Source organism: Emydura macquarii, unplaced genomic scaffold, assembly GCF_026122565.2.
Source record: "Emydura macquarii macquarii isolate MOO-44397 ecotype Brisbane River unplaced genomic scaffold, CSIRO-AGI_Emac_v2 contig_1451, whole genome shotgun sequence".
In the NCBI taxonomy this organism is placed as follows: Eukaryota; Metazoa; Chordata; order Testudines; family Chelidae; genus Emydura; species Emydura macquarii.
In genome coordinates this window covers 24,416,303-24,437,208 of record NW_027131588.1, presented here as the reverse complement: position 1 = coordinate 24,437,208, position 20,906 = coordinate 24,416,303, and the positions used below count along the sequence as shown (strand labels likewise).

Here is a 20,906-nt window from a genome sequence, read left to right as displayed (position 1 = left end):
TCCTTTTACATCCCTCTTCCCTTCTGTCAGAGGGTAAGCCCACACCGTCTTCCTCCAGGTGGGAGGTTGGGGGGGGACGAAAGAGGGGAGTAGAGCTTCCTCGTAGGTGCAGTCTACCAGACAGGTCCCCCTCCCGGCCATATGTCTCAAGGGTCCGAGGCAAGGTGACCATCTTTAGGGCCGGGGCAGCGCAGCCTAGTGGTCAGTCAATGGTCACCCTCAGGTCAGGGCCATGCGACCTAGCAGCCAGAGTCAACGGTCGCCCTCTGGTCAGGGCTAGGCAAGTAAACAGTCTGTAGCCCAAGCCCTCAGGCAGGGCGGGGCTGCGAGCAGTCTGTAACTATGGCAGGAGTTCACGCACCTCTGCAGTCTGAAGTTCTGGTGGGGGTTGCTGTCACCCCAAGGGGAATGGCAGTGGGGTAGGGAGACGCGGGCCTGCCAGACTCCACCGCATCCCGGCCCAGGGCCCTGTTCGTGATGGGGGTGGTCACCAGCCTGGCCAGTGGGGATCCCACCGCAGCATGCTGACCTATCGCAGGCGGGAGATACCACTTACACTGCCCCCCGGGCCACTTCCTGCCGTGCCTCCTGATGCTGTCGACTGGGTCTCATCAGGGCCTTCGGGTTCTCTGGCGTCAGTAGCTCCCTGGACGCCTGGCTTCAGGCAGTCAGCCATGGGCAGCGGGTCTCCGAAGTCTCTGGTTCCCTCAGCTGGGGGCTGAAGTGGCTCCCTGCTTGGAGCCTCTACCAAGCATCCTTCCTCCTCAGTGGTCAGCCTGGAATGAGCTGGCCTGCTCCCTTTTATACTGGGGCAGCAGTTGGAGCATGCCCCGCTCAGCTTGCGGGGCGGGACTTCCGCTGCTGATAGCGTGGGTTTAACTTTCAGTGCAGGGTAAACTCACCCTGTCACACCTTCCTTTACTAAGTATTCTGCAGCTATTAAATGTTGGCTGATGCCAGTTGCTATCATTTCTCTTTTTGTTTCATGTCAGTTGCTATCATTTGTCTTTTTGTTTCATAGAATCATAGATTAGAAGGGATCGCAAGGGTCATCTAGTCTAACTAGGATGCAGGATTTGTTGTATCTAAACCATCTAAGACAGATGGCTATCCAGACTTCATTTCCATGTATTATTCTGTCTCTTAAGCAACCCCTTGTTTTCTGTCAAATCCTTTCCTGGATTCCCTCTCCAGTGCCTGCTATGAACTGGTACAGCTGTATGGAGATTTAGTTTCTTTCTTCAGTTCTAGGAGAGGTCCCAGTGCGATCTCTCTTCATATACTGAGAATTTTTATTGTTCATGTGAGCTCCAGAAACCTTTCAGTCTTCTTTATTCTTCTGGATCATAAAATGTGCTGTATTGGATCACAGCAACATTGCTGGCCAAGGACTGCTACATTGTAGTGAGGAACCTTCCTAATCGCTCTGGCAATTGGCTAATGCCCTGAAGAAAGACTTTTACCTTTATTCACACCTTGCATAACAGTTCTTTTAGAGGGGTGGACAAATAAAGCGCACCTTTCCAACTACTTAAAAATGCAGAAGCGCCCTATCCTTCTCCAGGTGCCTGCCATTTGTCCCCTGTTAAAACAAGTGCCATGTGAAAAACTATTCAGGATGTTAAAATGGCAATCCTCCTGCCCCGTGAAAACTACTGTCCTTCTTAATTGTTTTGCTGATCTTGGCTAGACTTCAGCAGTTAAATTCATATTTAAACTTTCAGAGTTAGACAGTGGGGCATATTGTATTATTATTTATTGGCTAAAGAGATACTGCTCAGTTTGGGTGGTGATTTCACAGTGTTGAAGGTGTAGAAATAGAAAATGTGGGGAACTATATCAGAAGATTGGTAACAAAGTGCTGGGTCAGATGATATAGAGAAATTCCTTTTTTAAAACAGGACTGAAGATCTGTACCAAATTCTGTAGTGGGTTTTTCATGAGGAGAGGGCAAGCAATCTTGTCAGACGGTATTCATGATAGTAAGTCACTCATGCAACTGATTTTTTCTTGTTACGGTGAGCTATGTTTTCTTTTAAATTTAACACTAAGCATATGTTTGAGGGGAAGCTGACACTTATTTCATCAGAGGATATATTTAATGCTGTTACAAACACCCTTAAAATATTTGGTTCTCATATGCATGCGAGGTAGAAGTAACTTAGATATTTCTTTTATACAAATACTAATTATTCTATGTGCCACATTCTCTTATTATCAAAGGTAAAAGGTAAAATATAGTAAAATATAAGAACATGTTAACATTAAACCCACGAAACCAGGGAAGCTGCCCTTCTTCTTCAATCACTTTGTGCTTTGGTTCATTCCTGGTTTGTCAGGGTGAGTCAGAAATGGGTTTGAGTCCTACCTTTGAGTTTTCTTATTTCGTATATTTGTAATGCATCCCTTCTTTTCCACTGACAGGGTGCCCATCATTTCCCTTCACGTTAGCCTTCTCCTCAGAGGTGCCCCAGGTGGGATTCTCTTTGGATCCTTCAGTGCCACAGTTCATTTACGCCAGCGGGTTTGTTACTGTATGATGTTTGCTGAGTTTGCAACATTCCCAGGCTTGGCTGTTCGGACCAGGAGGGTATTTTATTATTTTTAAAGAAATATTTTTAGTTAATACTTTAAAAAAAAAAGTCTGTTATCATAAAGGCACTAGGATTAGGAACAGCTGCAGTAGTATGGTGCAGAATTAAATGTATTTCACTTGCCCTGCAATCTTAATGGTTTATTTGGGCTGGTGATACACAAAACACAAGAGTGGACATAATTATCTCTCAGTAAAAGAAATGTTTCTGTCTTTGGAAGTACTGTTAGAATTTCCTCTCAACGTTTGTCAAGCAAGCTTGGCAGGAAGTACTGGAAGTGTTTGCTGGTGCATGCTCTTTATTTCAATCGTTTATCACCTTGATAAATAAGAATATAGAAGAGCTGCAGTGACATGATGCTACTTACCATGTATTGTGTTGACTCCGAATAGAAACACTGCGTCAGATCCTCAGCTGGTGTAGATTGTTATAGCTTCACTGATGTTAATGGAGATTCGTGGATTTATACAGTCCGAGGAGCTATCCCTTCATCTGTAGATTATTTTAGGTTTGCTCTTAAAGTTTATAATGTTTTAGTATACACAGACTCCATCTACTAGTATGTGGTGTTGTAGCTGAATTTCTTAAGTTCATTATGCTGTAACAGAATATTTTGGAAGAGATTAATATAGTGGCTATGAGTTCTTGAGAAGTTCTATGGTTTTTTTGCTAATTTGCTCTCAGATTTGATGATCTACTGTATCAGATTTAAGGCTATGTTGATGCACTTAAAAAATTAATTCCTACTGCTAAAGCCAAAGGGCACATCTCCGTGCTATGCTCGTGTACGTCTGTTTTTTAAAAGCTCAGGCCCCAGTCCTTCATTGTCATCCTGCTGCACCTATACAAATGACAGCGCGGGACTGGGCCTTAGTACACGTCCTGAATATGTCCAAAACAGTGGCAGTGGTACAAACGTTCAGCATTTATGCATTATTCCTCTGAAGGTTTTATTCCATGCTTTATCACTTTGCTTCTCTCCTGGACCCAGATTTCGGAGAACTCTGCCTCTTCTCCCCACCTTCTCTACGTGTCCTATGGTTACTGAATGTCGGGAGCTTCTGTCTGTCCCACGTCTGCTGCGCTCACCCTAGAAGAGGCATATTTCCTTTGCTTTGGGAGCCTGCTCCTATCCTCTGGCCATTAGCACATTGTCTCAGTAAACTGTTACCCTTCACAGTTGACGGGGTTGATGCAGATGGAAAAGAAAGGGCTTGATCAGAGCAGAAGGTGTTCAAAAGCAAACTGGACTGTGCTTATCTCTGCTTCCTGTCAGGAGTGTGCAGGGGTGGGTAGTAGATTGCCATATGATGAAGAAATGAGGACTGTCTTATATGGAAGCATGTGGATTTATGGATTTGTTGCAGTAGGAGATGGGCTTTTAAAGGTTGAAATTATTTGAATAGCGTTAAAGCGAAAACGAAGCTAAAGCTTGAAATTAATTTATGCAATTGAAATATGCAAAGGTTAAATATAAATAGTAAAGGTTTAAAATAGTTTGCATAGAAAAGGTGAAGGTTAGATTAAAATAAATGTGAGCGTAGTGTTACGTTTCACAGCAAGGGACAAAAAGCTAGATTTAGGCAGAGAAACTAAAATAACCTAAACAAAACAGGCAGTGTTTAAACGTGGAGGCAAGCATCAAAAAGTGAGATTTAAATCTGGATTAATTTTCTTAAAATACAATAAATAACCCTGTCCCCTGATCCCCTTCACTGTAAGTTGTCTTAATAAGAATGTAAAGTTCCTCCGGACAGAGAGGGGGTATTTTTACATTTAGATGGTACCTAAAACACTTTCAGGCAGCCACTGAATCAAAAAATAATTCAAGTTTTATTCTTCTGTTTTGTGAGTGTAATGTAAATGTCATTGGTCTTTTGCAATTGACAGTCGTCATTGGCTTGCTGAGTTTTGTGACTTTGGGAGATGCTATGGCAGGAACGTACCCCTGCTCACCAAAATTAGGGTGCATTGTCAAATGTATATACTAGCCAGAAACTTAGCCTTTTCCTTGTGTTGTTTTTTGTTGATTGTAATTTAAGCAAAATGAATCCGAGTCCACTCTATAAGGGGTTATTTTTTGACCGTTTCTAGTGATCATATGTGAAATGCCAAAGTAAAACCATGGGTCTTGATTCTGTGATGCTCTGCATCTTCTGTAGTTCTTTACGCTGGTGCATGTGGGTGGAAAATGCTGCCATTCTGATTTTAGTGCTATATTATATCCACTTTCACAGCCGTAAATGACTGCACACTGTGCAAGGCAACTGAGAATCGGGCACTCTGGGCTTTCATACGTCGTCAGAACTTGAAAAAGACCTTAAATGTTTAAATTGTGTGCTAGGAATACACTGTGCCAGGGGCCTTGATGAATCCTTCGATGTTGTGATCCACATAAACGTTGCAGGTCTTCCCACCTTTGTGAATGTTTGATATCTGAACTGTGGAGAGAGGTTTCATGTTGTGTATGGTGCCCAGAACCGGAGTGCTAGGCACTAATAGATTTGTGAGAAGTTCTTGCCTCCAGAAGCTTACAGTCCTTGGCTTTTACAGCATTTGCTAGTACAGGGGTGGCCAACCAGTCCGAGATGAAGAGCCCAAAAATAGCTATAGATACCACAAAGAGCCACATTTACCTTACCCTCTGCCGAAAATTCGCTCTCATCCGTCAGTTTCGGCAGCAGCTTGTCAGTTTCACATTTGAATGTAAAACATTTTTGGCACCCCATACAATGCACGGAGCCGCATTTGATAGAACAAACAGCCGCATGCGGCTTGCGAGAGCCGCATTTGTATGAGCAAAGAGCCGCATGCGGCTCCCGAGCCGCGGGTTGGCCACTCCTATGCTAGTATATTGATTTAAATGAAACTCAACTAAAATTTCCAGAATACATGAACAAAGTACATTCTGTGATGCATTATAGTTAAATTCTTGATTCATTTACAGACGAGCCTTTCTAATTTGCACTAACGACTGAGGGAGCTTTTGTTAGTGACTGAATTTTGCAAATTAGTAGTAAAAGCAAGAATGGTGCATCACAGAATTAGCTTCGTCAATCTGTCATTCTATAATTTTGAAAAGTGGCTGGAAGAGACCTGTTTGTTTTTTAATATGAAATTTATGGGGTATGCAAATGAGCAAAGCTCAAGTTAACGAGGGCTATGGTACATGCTAAAAAAAATCCAATAACTCCCAACAGGTGGCCCAGTTGTTCATGAAAATGAATGGATTCTACTGGAATTGTTTCATGCTGGAGATGGAGTTCTTTGGTGCCGTGTCTGTGGCAAGCACTGAAATGGCCATTTCTAATGAGTTTATGTGCTCCGCTAGTGAGCGTGTTACAGGTCCCCCTGTGTGCCAGTCCATTGAGTATAAGTTGTTACAGGCCCCCATTCCAAAGTCTGGTCTCTAGTTCATGCACTAGGAGCTCATACTGTTAGCTCTAGAGGACCATAGTTCAGTCTATGGTGTGTCAGCCAAGTTGGTGAGCATCAGAACTGCCATACTGGGTCAGACCAATGGTCCATCATCTGGCCCGGTATCCTGTCTTCTGACGGCGCCCGCACCAGAGCTTCAGGGGAGTGAGTAGAACTCGGGGGAGTGGACAGAACTTGCAGCGATCACATCGATGTTGGGCCATGATTCAGGAAAGCACTTGAGCCTGTGCTTAAACCTGCTCGAGCATTGCTCAGTGGGGACCACAGGGTCTGAGCCAAAACTCATTGTGAAGTCCACAGAAGGAAGTACTTCCGTTTACTTCAGTGGGAGTTAGCAAGGCTCATAAAGCTCACTCCAGCTCCCACAGAAATCAGGGGCAAACCTCCCGTTTTCTTAAATGGGGCTGGGGCTGGGCCATAGGGCCTTGGCTCCATCTCACAAATTAATCGTGTTTGAATTAGAAAATAAACCCAAAGATCTCTTAGCTTTTCTGCTGCCGTTTGCTGAGTCTGCACATCCAGCATTCCTAGAGAACAGTTGTGGTGGGTGATTGCCAAATGCAAAAAAACCCCAAAAAGACGTTGAACTGTGTTGACTACCTCAGGTATGGTCCGAAGGCAATTCTGCATGTGACTGAAGAAAACAGTTTGTTAGTAGTTATTGTAGCAGTCAGAGGCTCTAGTCATGGTTGAGACCGCATTGTGCTACGTGCTTTCAAATGGGGAGGTAGAGACAGGCCTTGTCTACACTAGCTCTTATGCTGGCAAAACTATTGTCTCTTGGGGTGTGAAAAAACACACCCCGGAGTGACATTAGTTTTGCCAGCATAAGCGCTTGTGTAGCTGCACTATGTTGAGGGGAGGGAGCTCTCCTGCCAGCATAATACAACCACCTAAACGAGCGGTGGCAGCTAGGCCAGTGAGAGAATATCACCCTCCATCATAGTGCTGCCCGCACAAGCACTTACGCTGACAAAACTGATGTTGCTCAGGGGGAGGGGAGGGTGTTTTTTCACACCCTGAGTGACAAAAGCTTCGCCGGCATAAGTGCTTGTGTAAACAAGGCCCCGGTCCCTTCCCCAAAGAGCTTAAGGAAAAGGCTTTGGTTGCCAAAGAGGGGCATAGGTGGTGAAAAGGTTTTGCTTGATTTCTTGTAGTTTCACAATCGGCTCTGACCCAGCCTTCTATTTTGCATATGAATCAGATACAATGCTTGCATCACACAGGATGGGTCTCTGTCATCTGCCTTGCTGGGTTTCCTTTTTGGAACCAGCCTTGAACTCTGCCTTCAGGGCTGGGAGGAAATGCAATAGGACGTGAGCAAGCGTGGCACAATCGAGCTTATAAATAGTTTTAGTTTCATTAGAATGCTTGCCACATTTCATGAACAACACGCAACAGTTCCCACCCTTATCTCCCTCCTTCCTGACTCAGGCGCAAACACCAGCGTAATGTTGGTTTCTTGGCAAACACAGAGTACTGAAGAGCCACTGATAACACAGTTATATGGCCAATCCCCCGTTTTCTCCTTTCCCCGGGTCCATCCCAGGGTTGGAATGGTGCCCAGTGTGATACGAGGGAGTGGAGCAGGGACATTAGAGGTACATAGATGGAGAGCAGAGACTAAGGCACACATCTGCCTCCCTGTTCCCGTCAGTGGTAAGTTACAAATCATAAGTCTCCCAGCTTCTGAGAGCCACCTGTCCTTTTGTCATACTGAGCCATGCTGGTACTTACACAAACTAGCCAACATTTTCAAATGTGGTTGCTGTGACACCTAAATCTATATTTAGGTGCTTGGAGAGGCTGTTGAATTTTTTTCCACAGGTAGTAAATGCCCACAGATTCCCAGTCACGTCAGTGGAACTTATGGGTGCTCGGCATCTCTGTATGTCAGGCCCCTTGTTGAAGCGTAAGCATGGATGTAGGTGTCTAGCTTCAGGCATTTGAAAAATTTGGCAAAATTTTATGCATTATGGTAAGAAAACACAAATATTTCATAGTCTTTTTTTCCCTGTCGGAGCTTGAAGTAATAGTTAAAATACTGTTTTAATAGGCTATGCCACTGAAAATTCCTGCCTCCCAAACATAATCCATTACACATATAATACATAAAAACTGTGTGTTTGAGACTGGCAGGTTTTGGTTTAGAAAAATAAGACAATTCCATTGCACTCCCTGCTGTTTCCCTCCCAGTAGTCCATCCTGATTAATTTTAATGTTCAGCAATAAGCACCTCTATAAATGGTCTCAAATTGCCAGGACAGTGTGTCCTTTTTCCTAACAGTTTCTCAATGAGCTTTCCTTAAAACTTTGTATTCAAAATAATGACTCCTGATTTGGTCCCATAGCTGACAATCATTCATCACTGAACTTGTTCCAGAGATTCCTACTCCACCCGGCCTGGAGATTCTTCACTGTACCAGACTGCGTGGTTTGATGCATTAGACAGCCAGCTAGCACATGCTGTTTTAATGGAAACACAAAACCTCTTCCCTTCTTGTCTTGTTTTTAACTCCTGCTTCTTGGGTCTTGAAGCTGCCCCTGCCTGGCCAGATTTATATTTCTCTCTCTCTCTCTCTCTCTCTTTCTCTGTGTAGGCTGTAGTTTAGAATTTAATTGTATACAAGTGTTCAAGTTTTTTTCTTACTCTGATCTCGGTTGGGACCTCTGGGTGCTGCTGTAAGGCAAATAACAAGTAATGACTTACCCAAGAACCAAGTTAAAAGAAAGTGCTTTGAGGGCTGCTGCACGTTCCCGCTCCTGGGATACGCCAGAAGTACAGATCTGGGCCACTCGATTGGCACGTCCCTTGAGTGGGAACATGCAGTCCATCTCAAAGGACTTTGATTATAGGTGAGAAACTTTTACTTATTCCGGTTGCAATTCAGGCACCCAGATTTGGGAAATTCCAACTTTATGGCTGCTGTGCAACCTTAATTCTTTCCCTTGTGCCTGTGTGTTATGATTGATTGCATCCTGTGGAAGAAATAGTATGTTATTGTGTCATTTTTCCCGCCCCTCACAGTAGAGTCCTGCAGCAGGACTGGGATCCCACGGATCCCGCAGGATCCACTTCTGTAATAGTGGGAGTGGGATAAAAATTCAAGAAACGATGTGGGGTGGGTATTGCGGCGTGGAACGGAAGAAGGATTAAAAAAATAGTCGTCCTGTGCAGGGCTCTATCCCACGGGGTGCGATCATGTAATTAGACCGTCACAATTAGATATGCACAAGGGAACAGAATTAAGGCTGTGTGGACGACTGTAAATCTAGCATATCCTATTTCTGCAGAGTCAAGCACTTGCATTTCAAGTTCTAAAGTATTTTTTGTTTGTCATTTCCTAGGTTTATTTTAAAAGGGAAAAGTTAAAAATGAATTCTGGCATGCACAGCTGGTACAATTCTCACTTCATGCAAGGTCAGCCTGGCTTGAACCTTCAACACTGCAGCCTAGAGGCCTGTCACGTGAGCTAGCGAGCTAGCTGCATTAGGTGGCAACAGGACAGAGCTGGGCTCCCGGGGAGGAAGGAGAATGCACTGTTGGCGCCATGTGCCGGGTCCAGAAGGTGTGTTACAAGGGGGAGCACAGCCTGGATCATCTAGCTCCTCTCCTTGCCCTGGCAGCTCCCAGGAATTCTTGTGGCGCTGCTGCTGCTGCTGTGTTGGGAGCCTGGACCCAGTGTTTCAGGATATTCGGAGGGTTGGCCGCTGTTGTTTTGCCAGGCTGCCAGAATTTTCCCAAGGCGCAGGAGAGGGAAGGGAAATGGTGACTTTTAGCTGTGTACGCCTTGGCTGAACCTGAATGGACAAAGCAAAGGCACTGTTGCAGTCAGGGAGCTTTCTCCCCGCTGAATTCCAAGGCTGGCTGCAAACAATGGAGATGGGAGAGCGTTACAAAAAAGGTTAAAAGAACCTTTTATTATGGAACATGCAGGGCAACCTAAGTATAGTGATTGCTACCAGCTCCCCGGATAGTCTCTGCTTATAGCTCTTGCAGTCCCTGGGGTCCCTTAATTTGAGTCCTAGTAAAACCAGTAATCCTCTTTCTGCTATTTTAAACTGGTTAACTCTGGTTCCTGAAACTGGCCTCTTTTGCTTGTACTCACCTGAGCCAGATAAGTGAACTGCAGGTGCTTGTTTCTTGTTCACCGTTTACCATTATGGAAAAAAGGATAACATTGAACTTAGGCAGGTGCAAAGATTTCTGTTGTTGGAGTTCTTCTTCCTTGATGACGACTCTGGGCTTTCCCCTATGCTCCATGATACTCCCTACCCAGCTCTGGTATGCAGTAGCCGTGGTTCCCAACCTTTTGGAGTGAAAGCCCCCCTAGTTAACACTAAGTAAAACACGCGCCCTCCCTCCTCCCGCTCACCGGCCACAAACGCACATACCTCCTATAAACACACACAATAATAATAACAACACTACATTACATTAACAGTAATAGATTACTTTTACCTGAGTAAGAAGCTAAGCCTTCCCTGGCACAACCGCCCCGTGTGGCCCCGCCTTTCACGGACTGAGGGTAATGAATGGATGCAGGCCTGGCAGGATGTCCAGGGCTGCTCCTCTGCAGCTGGTCACCTGGCCGGTGCGGGGTTGGGGCGGGAGGAGAGTGGCTGCTCCTCCACTCCAGCTAGTGCGGTGCTCGAGACTGCTGTACCCGGTGCAGAGCTCTGGGGATCTAAATGGCCTCAATATTACTGAAGCTTCATGGACCCCCTGGAATTCCCCCCCGCCCTCCCCAGGGGTCTGTCTCCCCGCGTTGGAAACCATTGCAATAGGATACTCACTTTTTAGGTGAAAATGATTCCAGTAAAAATCTTTTTGAAAGCCATTTTGCCACTTTCTGTTGCCCATGAGCTGAGAAGAAATCTCTCTGCGTAGATTGTCTAGGGGAATTGAGAGTGGTGAGACTCTTGTACAAATACTAGACGGTCTCAAGGCTTATCCTACCAGAGCTAGGGCTTCTCCCATGGCTTGCCTCAGTGAAGACATCTGTAGAGTAACGCATGGAGCTCCGTAAATCACGCGTTCAGCTTTGGTGTGTAGATTGGAAATGGTGCGTTGAGTTGGGATGTTGGTTTTGCAGTCTGTCTTCTGTGAATTGCAACTTTCTCACTGTGCAGGGGTGTCTGGCGGCTCACTGGTCTTCTGGCGGCGGCTTGTGATGCAACATTCTGCCCTTGCTCAGACAAGCTGAAGAATTGAATGGGAAGACAGACCTACATCGTGCCAGTCGTATAAGTAGATTTAATGGCAAATGACATACGTGTAGAATTGTACAGACTGTTTTACTTGATTTATATCAGTTGTGGGGTCAGTCCCACACTAGCTACCATGTGGTGTGACCCACAGTTCCAAAAGCAGGGGTCTGGGAAGGCATTCTGTCTAGACAGCTCAAGTTTTGGATATTGTGAGCAACCTACTTCTGCTGTTACCCTCTCTCAAAGTCATCCACACTCTGAAATGTCTGCGCCTTTATGTGGTTTGTCAAGTTCTGGAAACTTCCAGAAGTACGTTCATCATTCATGGTCCAACTGGCACTGTGTGATCTTGAATACAGTGAGCTCTGTGTAACATTAACTGCCTGGCACGTTAATTGCTAAGTAATCCTGGCTGGTGACACTATACAGATAATGAATGGCAGGGAGTTTATTTCTTATTTGGCTGTGTCCCTCCTAGTAGATAATGATTAATTTTTAATGTTCATCAATCAGCATCTCTATAAATAGTCTCTCAAATTGTCAGGACAATGTGTCCTTTTCCCCAAACAGTTGCTCAGTGAGCTTTCCTGAAAACCTTGTACTTCTGAGACTTTGTGTTCACAACACGGGCTCCTGATTTGGTCCCATAGCCAATGATCAGCCATCAGAGAAATCCTTCCAGAGACTCCTACTCCAGGAGTTGAGATGCGCACCATTGCTTGAACCCATATCAACTAAACACTTCACCCTGTGTGGTTTTAATGTTTTTTCTTAGCATTAAAAGCAAGACAGTGAAACATTTTCCCAGCCCTATGTAGGCATTAAACATGTATTTATTAATTGTAGCAAAATTTATGGGGAAGTGTAACTCATGACTTCAGCAATAAAAATTGCTATTCATTTTCAAGGCTGTAAGTCGTCTTTCTCCACTGCTCCAGCGGGTTTGATGCCATGTTTATTCACCAGATATTCCCTCCCTGTGTCATGAATTGTAGGGGGAAGTACTTCCCACTGAGCCCGTGTCCCAGGGTCAGTTCTGGCCATAGGCAGCTCCCTGTAGTTAAAGCTGCGTGGGGTAGGAGGCCTTTGTTTTGGTGAGGGAGATGGCTCCTTTGACAGCTGGGAAGGGGAGAATGGGCAATACAGGAACAGGGTGAACTCTGCTCCTCTTCCTCAGTTTCAGACTGAGGCATTAGTAACAGTGCAGTTTAGAAAGACTATATACGTCAATCAGTTCCCAAGATAAAAAAAATTGAGGCTCTGTAGAGCCTCTGAAGGTAGGGAAAACGTACCCTGACTTTTAACCCTTGAATTCACAGTGACACTTGAATATATTTGCTCTGCTTTGGGGAAAAAAAGTCTCGTGTTTTTGAAACATGCATATTTTATTTCCACAGTTTGCAACTTTCTGTCTCATGAAAAGTGCCTCAAGCATATGAAGATACCATGCTCGTGTATTGCTCCAAGTCTCGTAAGGGTGAGTCAGCATGTGTTGATATACTTTACCTAGCCAGTGACTCAAGTTTATTTGCTATATCTTTCTCATTAGTAAATTAATTTTAAAAAATATACTGGCTTGTTAATGTAGTAATTTTAATATAAGCTAAATATATTATTCATTGTTTCAAACTCTTACACCTTTTCCAGGACAAAAGTTTTAAATCTAAGTCCTTCGAAACCTGCCTGGTGGTTAACAGGTGGTTATGCACAGACTGCCTTGAAAAATGATTTGCATTCCGTAAAGATTACTGAAGTGGTTTAATGGTGTGCCATTGCCTGGAAGAATTGCCGTACTTGAATGTGGTAACTGATTCAAATAAGGCATATAAGTACAGTTCACTCTCATACGTGGTTTTCTGAGCAAGGTTTTTGGACGTTACCACATTTTTTTTTTACAGTAATTGCACTTCAGCCAAGGCTCATCACTCCCTCACTGTTGAATGAAGGAGCCGTTTTTGACTTCTGTAGATTGATGCATCTTAAAATTTTTGCTTGTATGCGCCCCTTTTTCAGTCTTAATTGTAGCAGTGGGCACACTCACCTTCTGATTTTTCTTGTTTTGTATTTTTAGAGTTTAACTTGCTGTTAATATTTCTAAATCCTTGTGTGAAGGCATATACCTCTTTGGAACCCTAGCTGGGTGCTTTATAATTTTGGTACTGCAGCATGATTGTTTCACACATGACTTCTCTCTCAGGAACATGTTCCTGCAGAACATAAGGATGAATAAACATTTTTTAAAATGGATTCAAATTAAATACTAATGAAGAAAGTCATGAAAAGGTATTGTGAAGTTGGAGGATGATGGAAATGTGAAGATGGGAGCAGTAACATGCCTGGTGAAGTGTAAAGTGGTACAAAACCTTTAAATAAGGAAAACCTGGCAGAGTTAGAGATGTCTGTCGTTAAATCAATCTCAGTGAATCAAAGCGATGTTGATACAGGTGTAAGAGACATAATGTAATACTTACTGAGAAGATAATCAGATACTTTTGGGAACCTTTAGAGGGAGAGCCAGCATCATCTTATATTAATATCTTGGGTGCGTTCTGCAAGTTCTTATATAATGTCATTACAACCCACCTATTCTGCCTGATTTGAACTTTTCCTTAGGTAAGTTTTTACACCTCATGCAACCTAGACCATGCTCACAGGAATTGAGCAGGATGCTGAGACTGGGGTCATGGCAGAGCCCGTGGCTGTTTTTGGTGGGGGATGTGTGGATGTGGTTCTTGGTAGGAGTGGCTGGCACTGGGTAGGGAGGGAGAGGCAACAAGAAAAGGATGCCAAGAAGAACTCACTTGTCTCCTTCATTCACTCTTGGATCCTAGTGTCCATCGGCTACTTTTGCTACTTTCCCCTCCAACTCCTGGGCTATGACTTACCGGGCACTTACGGTGAACCTGCTTGTGGATCGTGGCCTCTGGGCTGGAAAGTACTGCTCCAGATCCTGTTTGTTTAGATGCGTTGACCTGTGGCTGCAACAACAGACACTTTTACAAAGGCTACACGCTTTCTTTATTTTGCTGTTCATGTCATCCGCTGCAAAGAGTCAGATATTACAGCATTGTAAATCAACAGCTGCGTCAGCTGCATCATGGTAGACGGATAAGTTTGTGAGCGAGCTTGGAGCGGGTCACAGATCAATGAAATAACGTTTAACTAGTTCCGGTTCTGAGAGGGAGAGACATGATCATCTTGCTTGGAAATGCATGTGCCACATGCCTCTTACCAACTGGCTGCTCTCCCACTCTCTCAATTGTCCCCATGTCCGTGTTGCCTGTCCCTAGCCGTAAAGGGTCAAAGAGCCTTCTTGTCAAAAGGTACTATATAAAATGTAAGATGGCCTGGAAGTAACTGGAGCAGGCTTGTTTTCTTGGTGTGGTTGTCCAAGTTATGTTAATCCTGGGCCGCTGTGCACTTGAAGGCTGCCATGTGGGGGATCTTGTTTTGTGTCCCATCTACGTGAAGTAAATATTGAATTTGGCTCTCAATTAAAAAACATAACAAAGCAAGATAACTAATGATGGTTTAGAGTATATGTGGAAAATTTATTTTTGCATCCTTCACTGTCCTTTCAGATTATTTACATGGGGTTCTTTATGGAAAGCTCTGATGTTATGAGGCGGTATTAGGAGGAGATTTTTCCTGTCAGTTTCTCTTCATGTATTAAATTTATGACATAAATTACATTTTTAATCTCTTGGATTTTATCTGGAACAGACAACAGCCTTTAAAGTCCATCTGTGACAGTGTTCCATTTGATGTTAAATCAAATCGTCAGAGAACCATTTTTCAATGATTGTCTCATGAAAATTTTCATACCTGACCAGAATTTGCTTTTTTCTGTTAGAAATGCTTGCTTTTAGAGAATTTGGGTACATGTAGTACTTTGTTTTCTGAACGTAGTTGTGTTTAATGGAATTATTACCCAAAATATCTATTTCTGGAGTTGTATGTGGACTGAAAACTGCTATAATCCAACAATATTGTATTAATTTTGTATAAAACTAGGGTAGCTATGCAAAACCATGCAGCAATAGACCCCTGTCTACAGTTTTTGATGGTACATATACTGATTTAGAACTGCAAGTCTATCTTAAGGCTTCAAGTTTTCTGTCTAGTAATTAGTTTAGAATTTATTAGTTATTGGTTGCTTGCATATGGGATATTGGTCTTAATTTTCTTCTTGCTGATTCAGATACTGAGAAATAAAGACTATAGTTCCCATAAAATGTTGCACAGAGACCAGAATTTGCTGTTGACTGTTTTATGGAAGAGATGTCACTATTATTACTTCAGATTACTAGTGTCTTGCGTGGATGTTTAACAACCAATCATTTTCCATTTAAGCTGGTGAATATAGCCTCTCCTTCTTTCCTTCCCATGAGTTTTGCTTGGCTGAGCACCATTTGGTCGTCCTAGTAAGTAGAAATCTAACTTTCCTTCCAGAGACCATGTCCCTTTGAACACTGGGAAAGCTTACATTATTTAGGTTTCTTTTTCACAAATGATAGATTTATTGCCCTGATTACAGGTTAAGGTGATGGAGTGGGGAAAGGAGTCAATACTGCTTTCCAGGGGCCTGTGACTTCATAAGGAGGTAGTTGGCCTTGTCTCTTGACCTGATTTTTTTCCCCATTGGCTCCAACAATGCACAATTGATTTGATTCTGTTTGTCAGCTGTTGTATTTCTCAGAAGATGCTGGAAGAAATGAAAAGGAGGTGGTTCAATTACAACTCAGGGAGACGAATAGTACATGTTGAATCATCAAAATCACTCCTTGCAATGCTACAGGCTTTCCTTGGAGGTGTCCCATCCAAGTATTACCCAGCCTGCCTCTGCTTAGCTCTGAAGATTAGACTGGTTAGTATGGTGGCAAGGCACTAAAATAATTGTGTTTGTTCTAAATATCAGTGGACATCAGATATTATTCTTGTGAGATACAGATGTGATTTTAGAGGTGGAAATGAGTGCACTTCCTTTTATTTTTTTAGGTGGTGAATTTTTTGTATATATTCATTTTTGCCTTTTAAAAGGTAGGGAAATAGATGGACAGGGGAGTTCAATCTCTGTATGAATCACAGCTATTGACCCTGGTTATAAAACTCTTCTCTCCCTCTCACATAAACATTTTGGGAGTATGAGATGGGTGGCTTACAGATTTTAAAAAGGACAGTTATACGGTCTCACTTTATTTTAATTCTGACTTCCACAAAAGCCGGGCAGGTTTTCAGTTAGGAGATTTTCCATTTGTGTCAGTTTTAGCAAGAAGTGTCGGTAGGGGGTAGTGTGTTGCAGGTTGTAACAACAGTCAAAACTGCTGTTGTGGGTTTATGATTGTGAATTTAATTATCCTGCAACAAATAAAAAGTTAGTTTTTAATTAAAAAATAAATTCTCAACTGATTAATTTTATTACTTATTAATTTATTTAATTAAAAATTGAATTAAAAGTTAAATGTGTAATTTTAGTCAAATGTTTGAAGGTTAGCAAATATGCAGGTTAAAATATCAACATGAATCTTTTATTTTTTAACTACTATTTTCTTGGCATAACGTGTACACACAATGTACATGTTCAAGATGCATCTGTCTGAGGACTTTCTCTAGTGCCAATGGTCGTACTGGCTGAGTATTTCTCCAGTAAATTAGGTCTGTAAGGTGAGGTCCCTAGTGGACTTCATGAGATTTTTGCTCTTCTCTTTTCCTGTTGGAATAAATTTGCTTCTGATACAGTGAAGTAATGTACAGTTTTATACTGTTTCCTTTGCATCAGCCACAATAGAGATTCTAGGTACTGGTTATATTAACTAATTTGATATTTATTCATCCATTTCCTCTCTGATGATATGTTCCCACCCCTTTGTAATGTTAATTCCAGCAGAGATTCTTGTTTGATTTCAAAATTTTATGTGAAAAGCATTGGACTTTTTACCAGAAATAGCTTTTAACTCATTCTTTTTGTCCCAAGAAATGTGGTGAAATTAACGTCCTTATTCAGCATGGACACTACTTGTGTTCTTTAGACCAAATTTTATTTATATATATTTTAAAAAAGCAGTCACAGAAGGTGCATTGGAGGATTGGACCAAAAGAAATCTGATGAGGTTCAAGTGCAGAGTCTTGCACTTAGGACGAAAGAATCCCAGGCACTGCTACAGACTGGGAACCGACGGGCTAGGCAGCAGTTCGGCAGAAAAGAATCTGGGGGTTACAGTAGACAAGAAGCTGGATACGAGTCAACAGTGTACCTTCTTTGCCAAGAAGACTAATGGCATATTGGGCTGCATTAGTAAGAGCAGTGCCAGCAGATTGCGGGAAGTGATTATTCCCCTCTGTTCGGCACTGGTGAGGCCACATTTGGAGTATTGTGTCCAGTTTTGGGCCCCCCACTACAGGAAGGTTGTGGACAAATTGGAGAGAGTCCAGCGGAGGGCAACAAAAATGATTAGGGGGCTGGAGCACATGACTTTTGAGGAGAGGCTGAGGGAACTGGGCATGTTTAGTCTGCAGAAGAGAAGAATGACGGGGGATTTGATAGTGACTTTCAACTACATAAACAGGGGTTGCATGGAGCTAGATTGTTCTCAGTGGTGGTAGATGACAGAACTAGGAGCAATGGTCTCAAGTTGCAGTGGGGGAGGTCTAGGTTGGATATAAGGAAAATCTTTTTCCCTAGGAGGGTGGTGAAACACTGGAATGGGTTACCTAGGGAGGTGGTGAAATCTCCATCCTTAGAGGATTTTAAGGCCTGGCTTGACAAAGCCCTGGCTGGGATGATTTAGTTGGGGTTGGTCTTTCTTTGAGCAGGGGGTTGGACTTGATGACCTCTGGAGGTCCCTTCCAACCCTCATCTTCTATGATTCTATGTATTCCTAGCCAAAAAAAGAAAGCAGGAAGGCAAGGCAAAATTAAATATATTTAAAATACAGGATTAGAGGATATTCAAACCAAATATACCCTTCAAAATAAATTAAAAAATCCAGACCAGGTGAAGGCAATAGAAAACAACAGCAGTGCCTGGTAAAATGTAAGATGGAAACTAGGAAAGCAAAGAAAATTTGAAGCGAGAACTGACACACAAAAAATGAAAACTCAGGAATTCTTTAGCTATATTAGAAGCAGGATGGTGTCTCCTGTACTACCACTGAGTCAAGGGAGCAATCATTGCAGATATGAACGTTGTACAGAAGCTAACTGATTTGTGTGCAGTTGTCTCCCACACGTGGGATGTGGTCCTGACATCTACTCCAGACTTTATTAATCTTTGCAGGTGAGGCACTGTCAGAGTGAAATGTCAAAATAAGAAATACTGGAATAAAATGATAAATTGAATAGCAAAAAGACAATGTGGGCAAGGTAATATCTTTTATTAAACCAATTTCTGCTGGTGAAAGAGACAAGCTTTTTTATGACACACAGCTCTTGTTCAGGTAGTCACCAGGACCAGACGCATTCATCCAAGAGTTCTGAAGGAACTGGGGTGTGGGTGCTATGATTTTCAAAACAGTCGTGGAGACTTAGACATGTCTTCCATTTCTGTGGCTAATCTGTTTAAAAAATGTAAGCTATCATGTATTACAGTCAGCTTCTAGATAGGAGGATAGCAAACATCTATTTTTTGACAAGGGCACTAGAGGGTTATTCTGGGAATTAGACCAGTGAGTGTTACTTCACTATCAGGTATATTGGTTGAAGTATTAATTAAAGACCTTTATAAAACACTTAGATGAGCGTGATGTGATAGAGATCTTGTTAAGATATTTTGTACCCTTCCAGTAAACTAGAATTTTATTGAGCATCTCAACAAAATAGGGGATAAAGGAGAACCAATAGCTGTGACTTATCTGGCTGTTCAAAAGACCTTCATATCTTTCACAAGGGGCTGTTAAGGTAACCAAGTGATCTTGGGGTGAAAAATAAAATGCTATAATAGATTAGAAATTGTCTGAAAGAGAAAAGTGCACGGTGGTGGAAAAGTGGGAAGAAGTAGACTTCTACTGGTGGTTGGGTTTTTTGTTTTCGTTATGAGATCAAGCCCTTTAAAAGTTGGGAAAATCCTCAAGAGTGAGGTTATTTCAGGTAATGTTAATTCATCCATTCTGCATATGTGTAATATTTGCTAATCCTTTTCCTCTGTTAAAGACATGTATTGATAATAATCTTAAAGGCCTAAAGAGTTAAAGGTGCTTATGAACTCTTTCACTGTCCAACATTAAACAGTAATAGGTAGGTTCAGGGTTATTTTTAAACAGAGCCATTGGTTTTTCTCAGTCACTTGGCAAACATCCAAAAGCATTCATGAAAGAACGTGAAATTAAAACTAGTATTTATATTGAAACTGTGGTTGAGTGATTATGTAAAACAGACTTAGTTAGACCTTATCAAAGTCTCTCTCCTTTTAGTGTCAAAATATCAGTCTTCTGTTTTGAGAAAAGCCTTTCTTTGATGAAAAAGAAAAGGTTAATTTTACTCTGTCGTGATGTGAAAGGCATCCACTAATCCTGTTCTTAACAAACAGGCAGACACAAGGTGGAGGAGAGACAGGATAGAAAAGGTGGGTGAAATATGGCTTTTGTTGATGTTTTTGGAACACTGGATCGCTGGTTAGTTACGAGTGGAAGAATCCTGTAGTTACGAGTGGATTCTACTTCAGGATTCAATGAAAATTTCAGGCATGAGGGAGGCTAGGAAGAAAGGAGGAGTGGGGCAGAAGATAACACGACAAGGCAAGGGAATACAGTACAGTATTTTACATGCCTTTACGGTTCTGGTAATTGGATATCCCCGCTGGCATACTGAGGACTGACTGTCATGATGATGTGATGACTTTCAGCACTCGCAGGCGAAAACCAAGTTTCTTAAACAAAAGTGAGGCCAGCTGGCCTTCCCTTCAGGAAGAAAGTCCCTTCATATCACTCAAGAAAATTCCATACTTGTGGAATAAATATATATAGTAAGGCAGAGTTAACGTTCTTCATGTGGCTACTAACGGAAGTCTGTTTTGAAAGCAGATAGTGGTTGTTACGGCAGCAATGTTAAGTCGTTGTTAGAATCTAGCTGAGGATTTCTGAGCATACTTTTTTTTCATTATTTAATATTGTATTCTAGCAGCTCCCAATGGCACCAAACAAGATTAGGGCCCCATTCTGCCAAGCGCTTTGCAAACAACTGAAAGACATGGGGTTTGATTTCTCCTGTCACCAGTTTCACAGCACTGTAATGCCGTTGACTTCAGTGGAGTTTACTCCTTGGGGTAAGGAAATGGAGAGCCAAGTCCATGGGCCCTACACTGAAGAGCCTACAATCTAATTTAATGTTAATTTTTAAAACATTAACATTCCAGTAACACCTTGTTCTCCCCAGAAGAAAGCTTTCACAGCCTTAACTCTTTGACTGGGTATATACGTTTATAAGTGTTTTGGAGGCCAGAAGCAGTTATGCCTGGGAACTTATCTGTAGAGCAAAGGTTAAGAGAATTGGAAAATCTGTAGCAGAACTAGAAATGGCAGGTACAACTGCTATAGATAGCTGAAAACAGAACAGTCATCCTCGTACCATAAATACTGGTTAATGTTTCTATCTACTCATTACTTTCCATTTCACTTTCAGTGAACAGTAGTCTGCATCTAAGCCACGTGAGAGGAAGAATTTTTAACA

At 42.5% G+C, this 20,906-nt stretch overlaps 1 protein-coding gene across 1 annotated transcript in view; it reads left to right on the top strand.

The window, feature by feature from the left end:
• DGKQ (diacylglycerol kinase theta) overlaps positions 1 to 20,906 on the top strand; it is a 112,185-nt gene that overhangs the window by 16,740 nt on the left and 74,539 nt on the right. Inside the window, exon 2 of the mRNA XM_067553384.1 lies at positions 12,641 to 12,720. Coding sequence (XP_067409485.1) covers positions 12,641 to 12,720 — 80 coding nt within the window. The remainder of the gene's footprint in view (positions 1 to 12,640; positions 12,721 to 20,906) is intronic.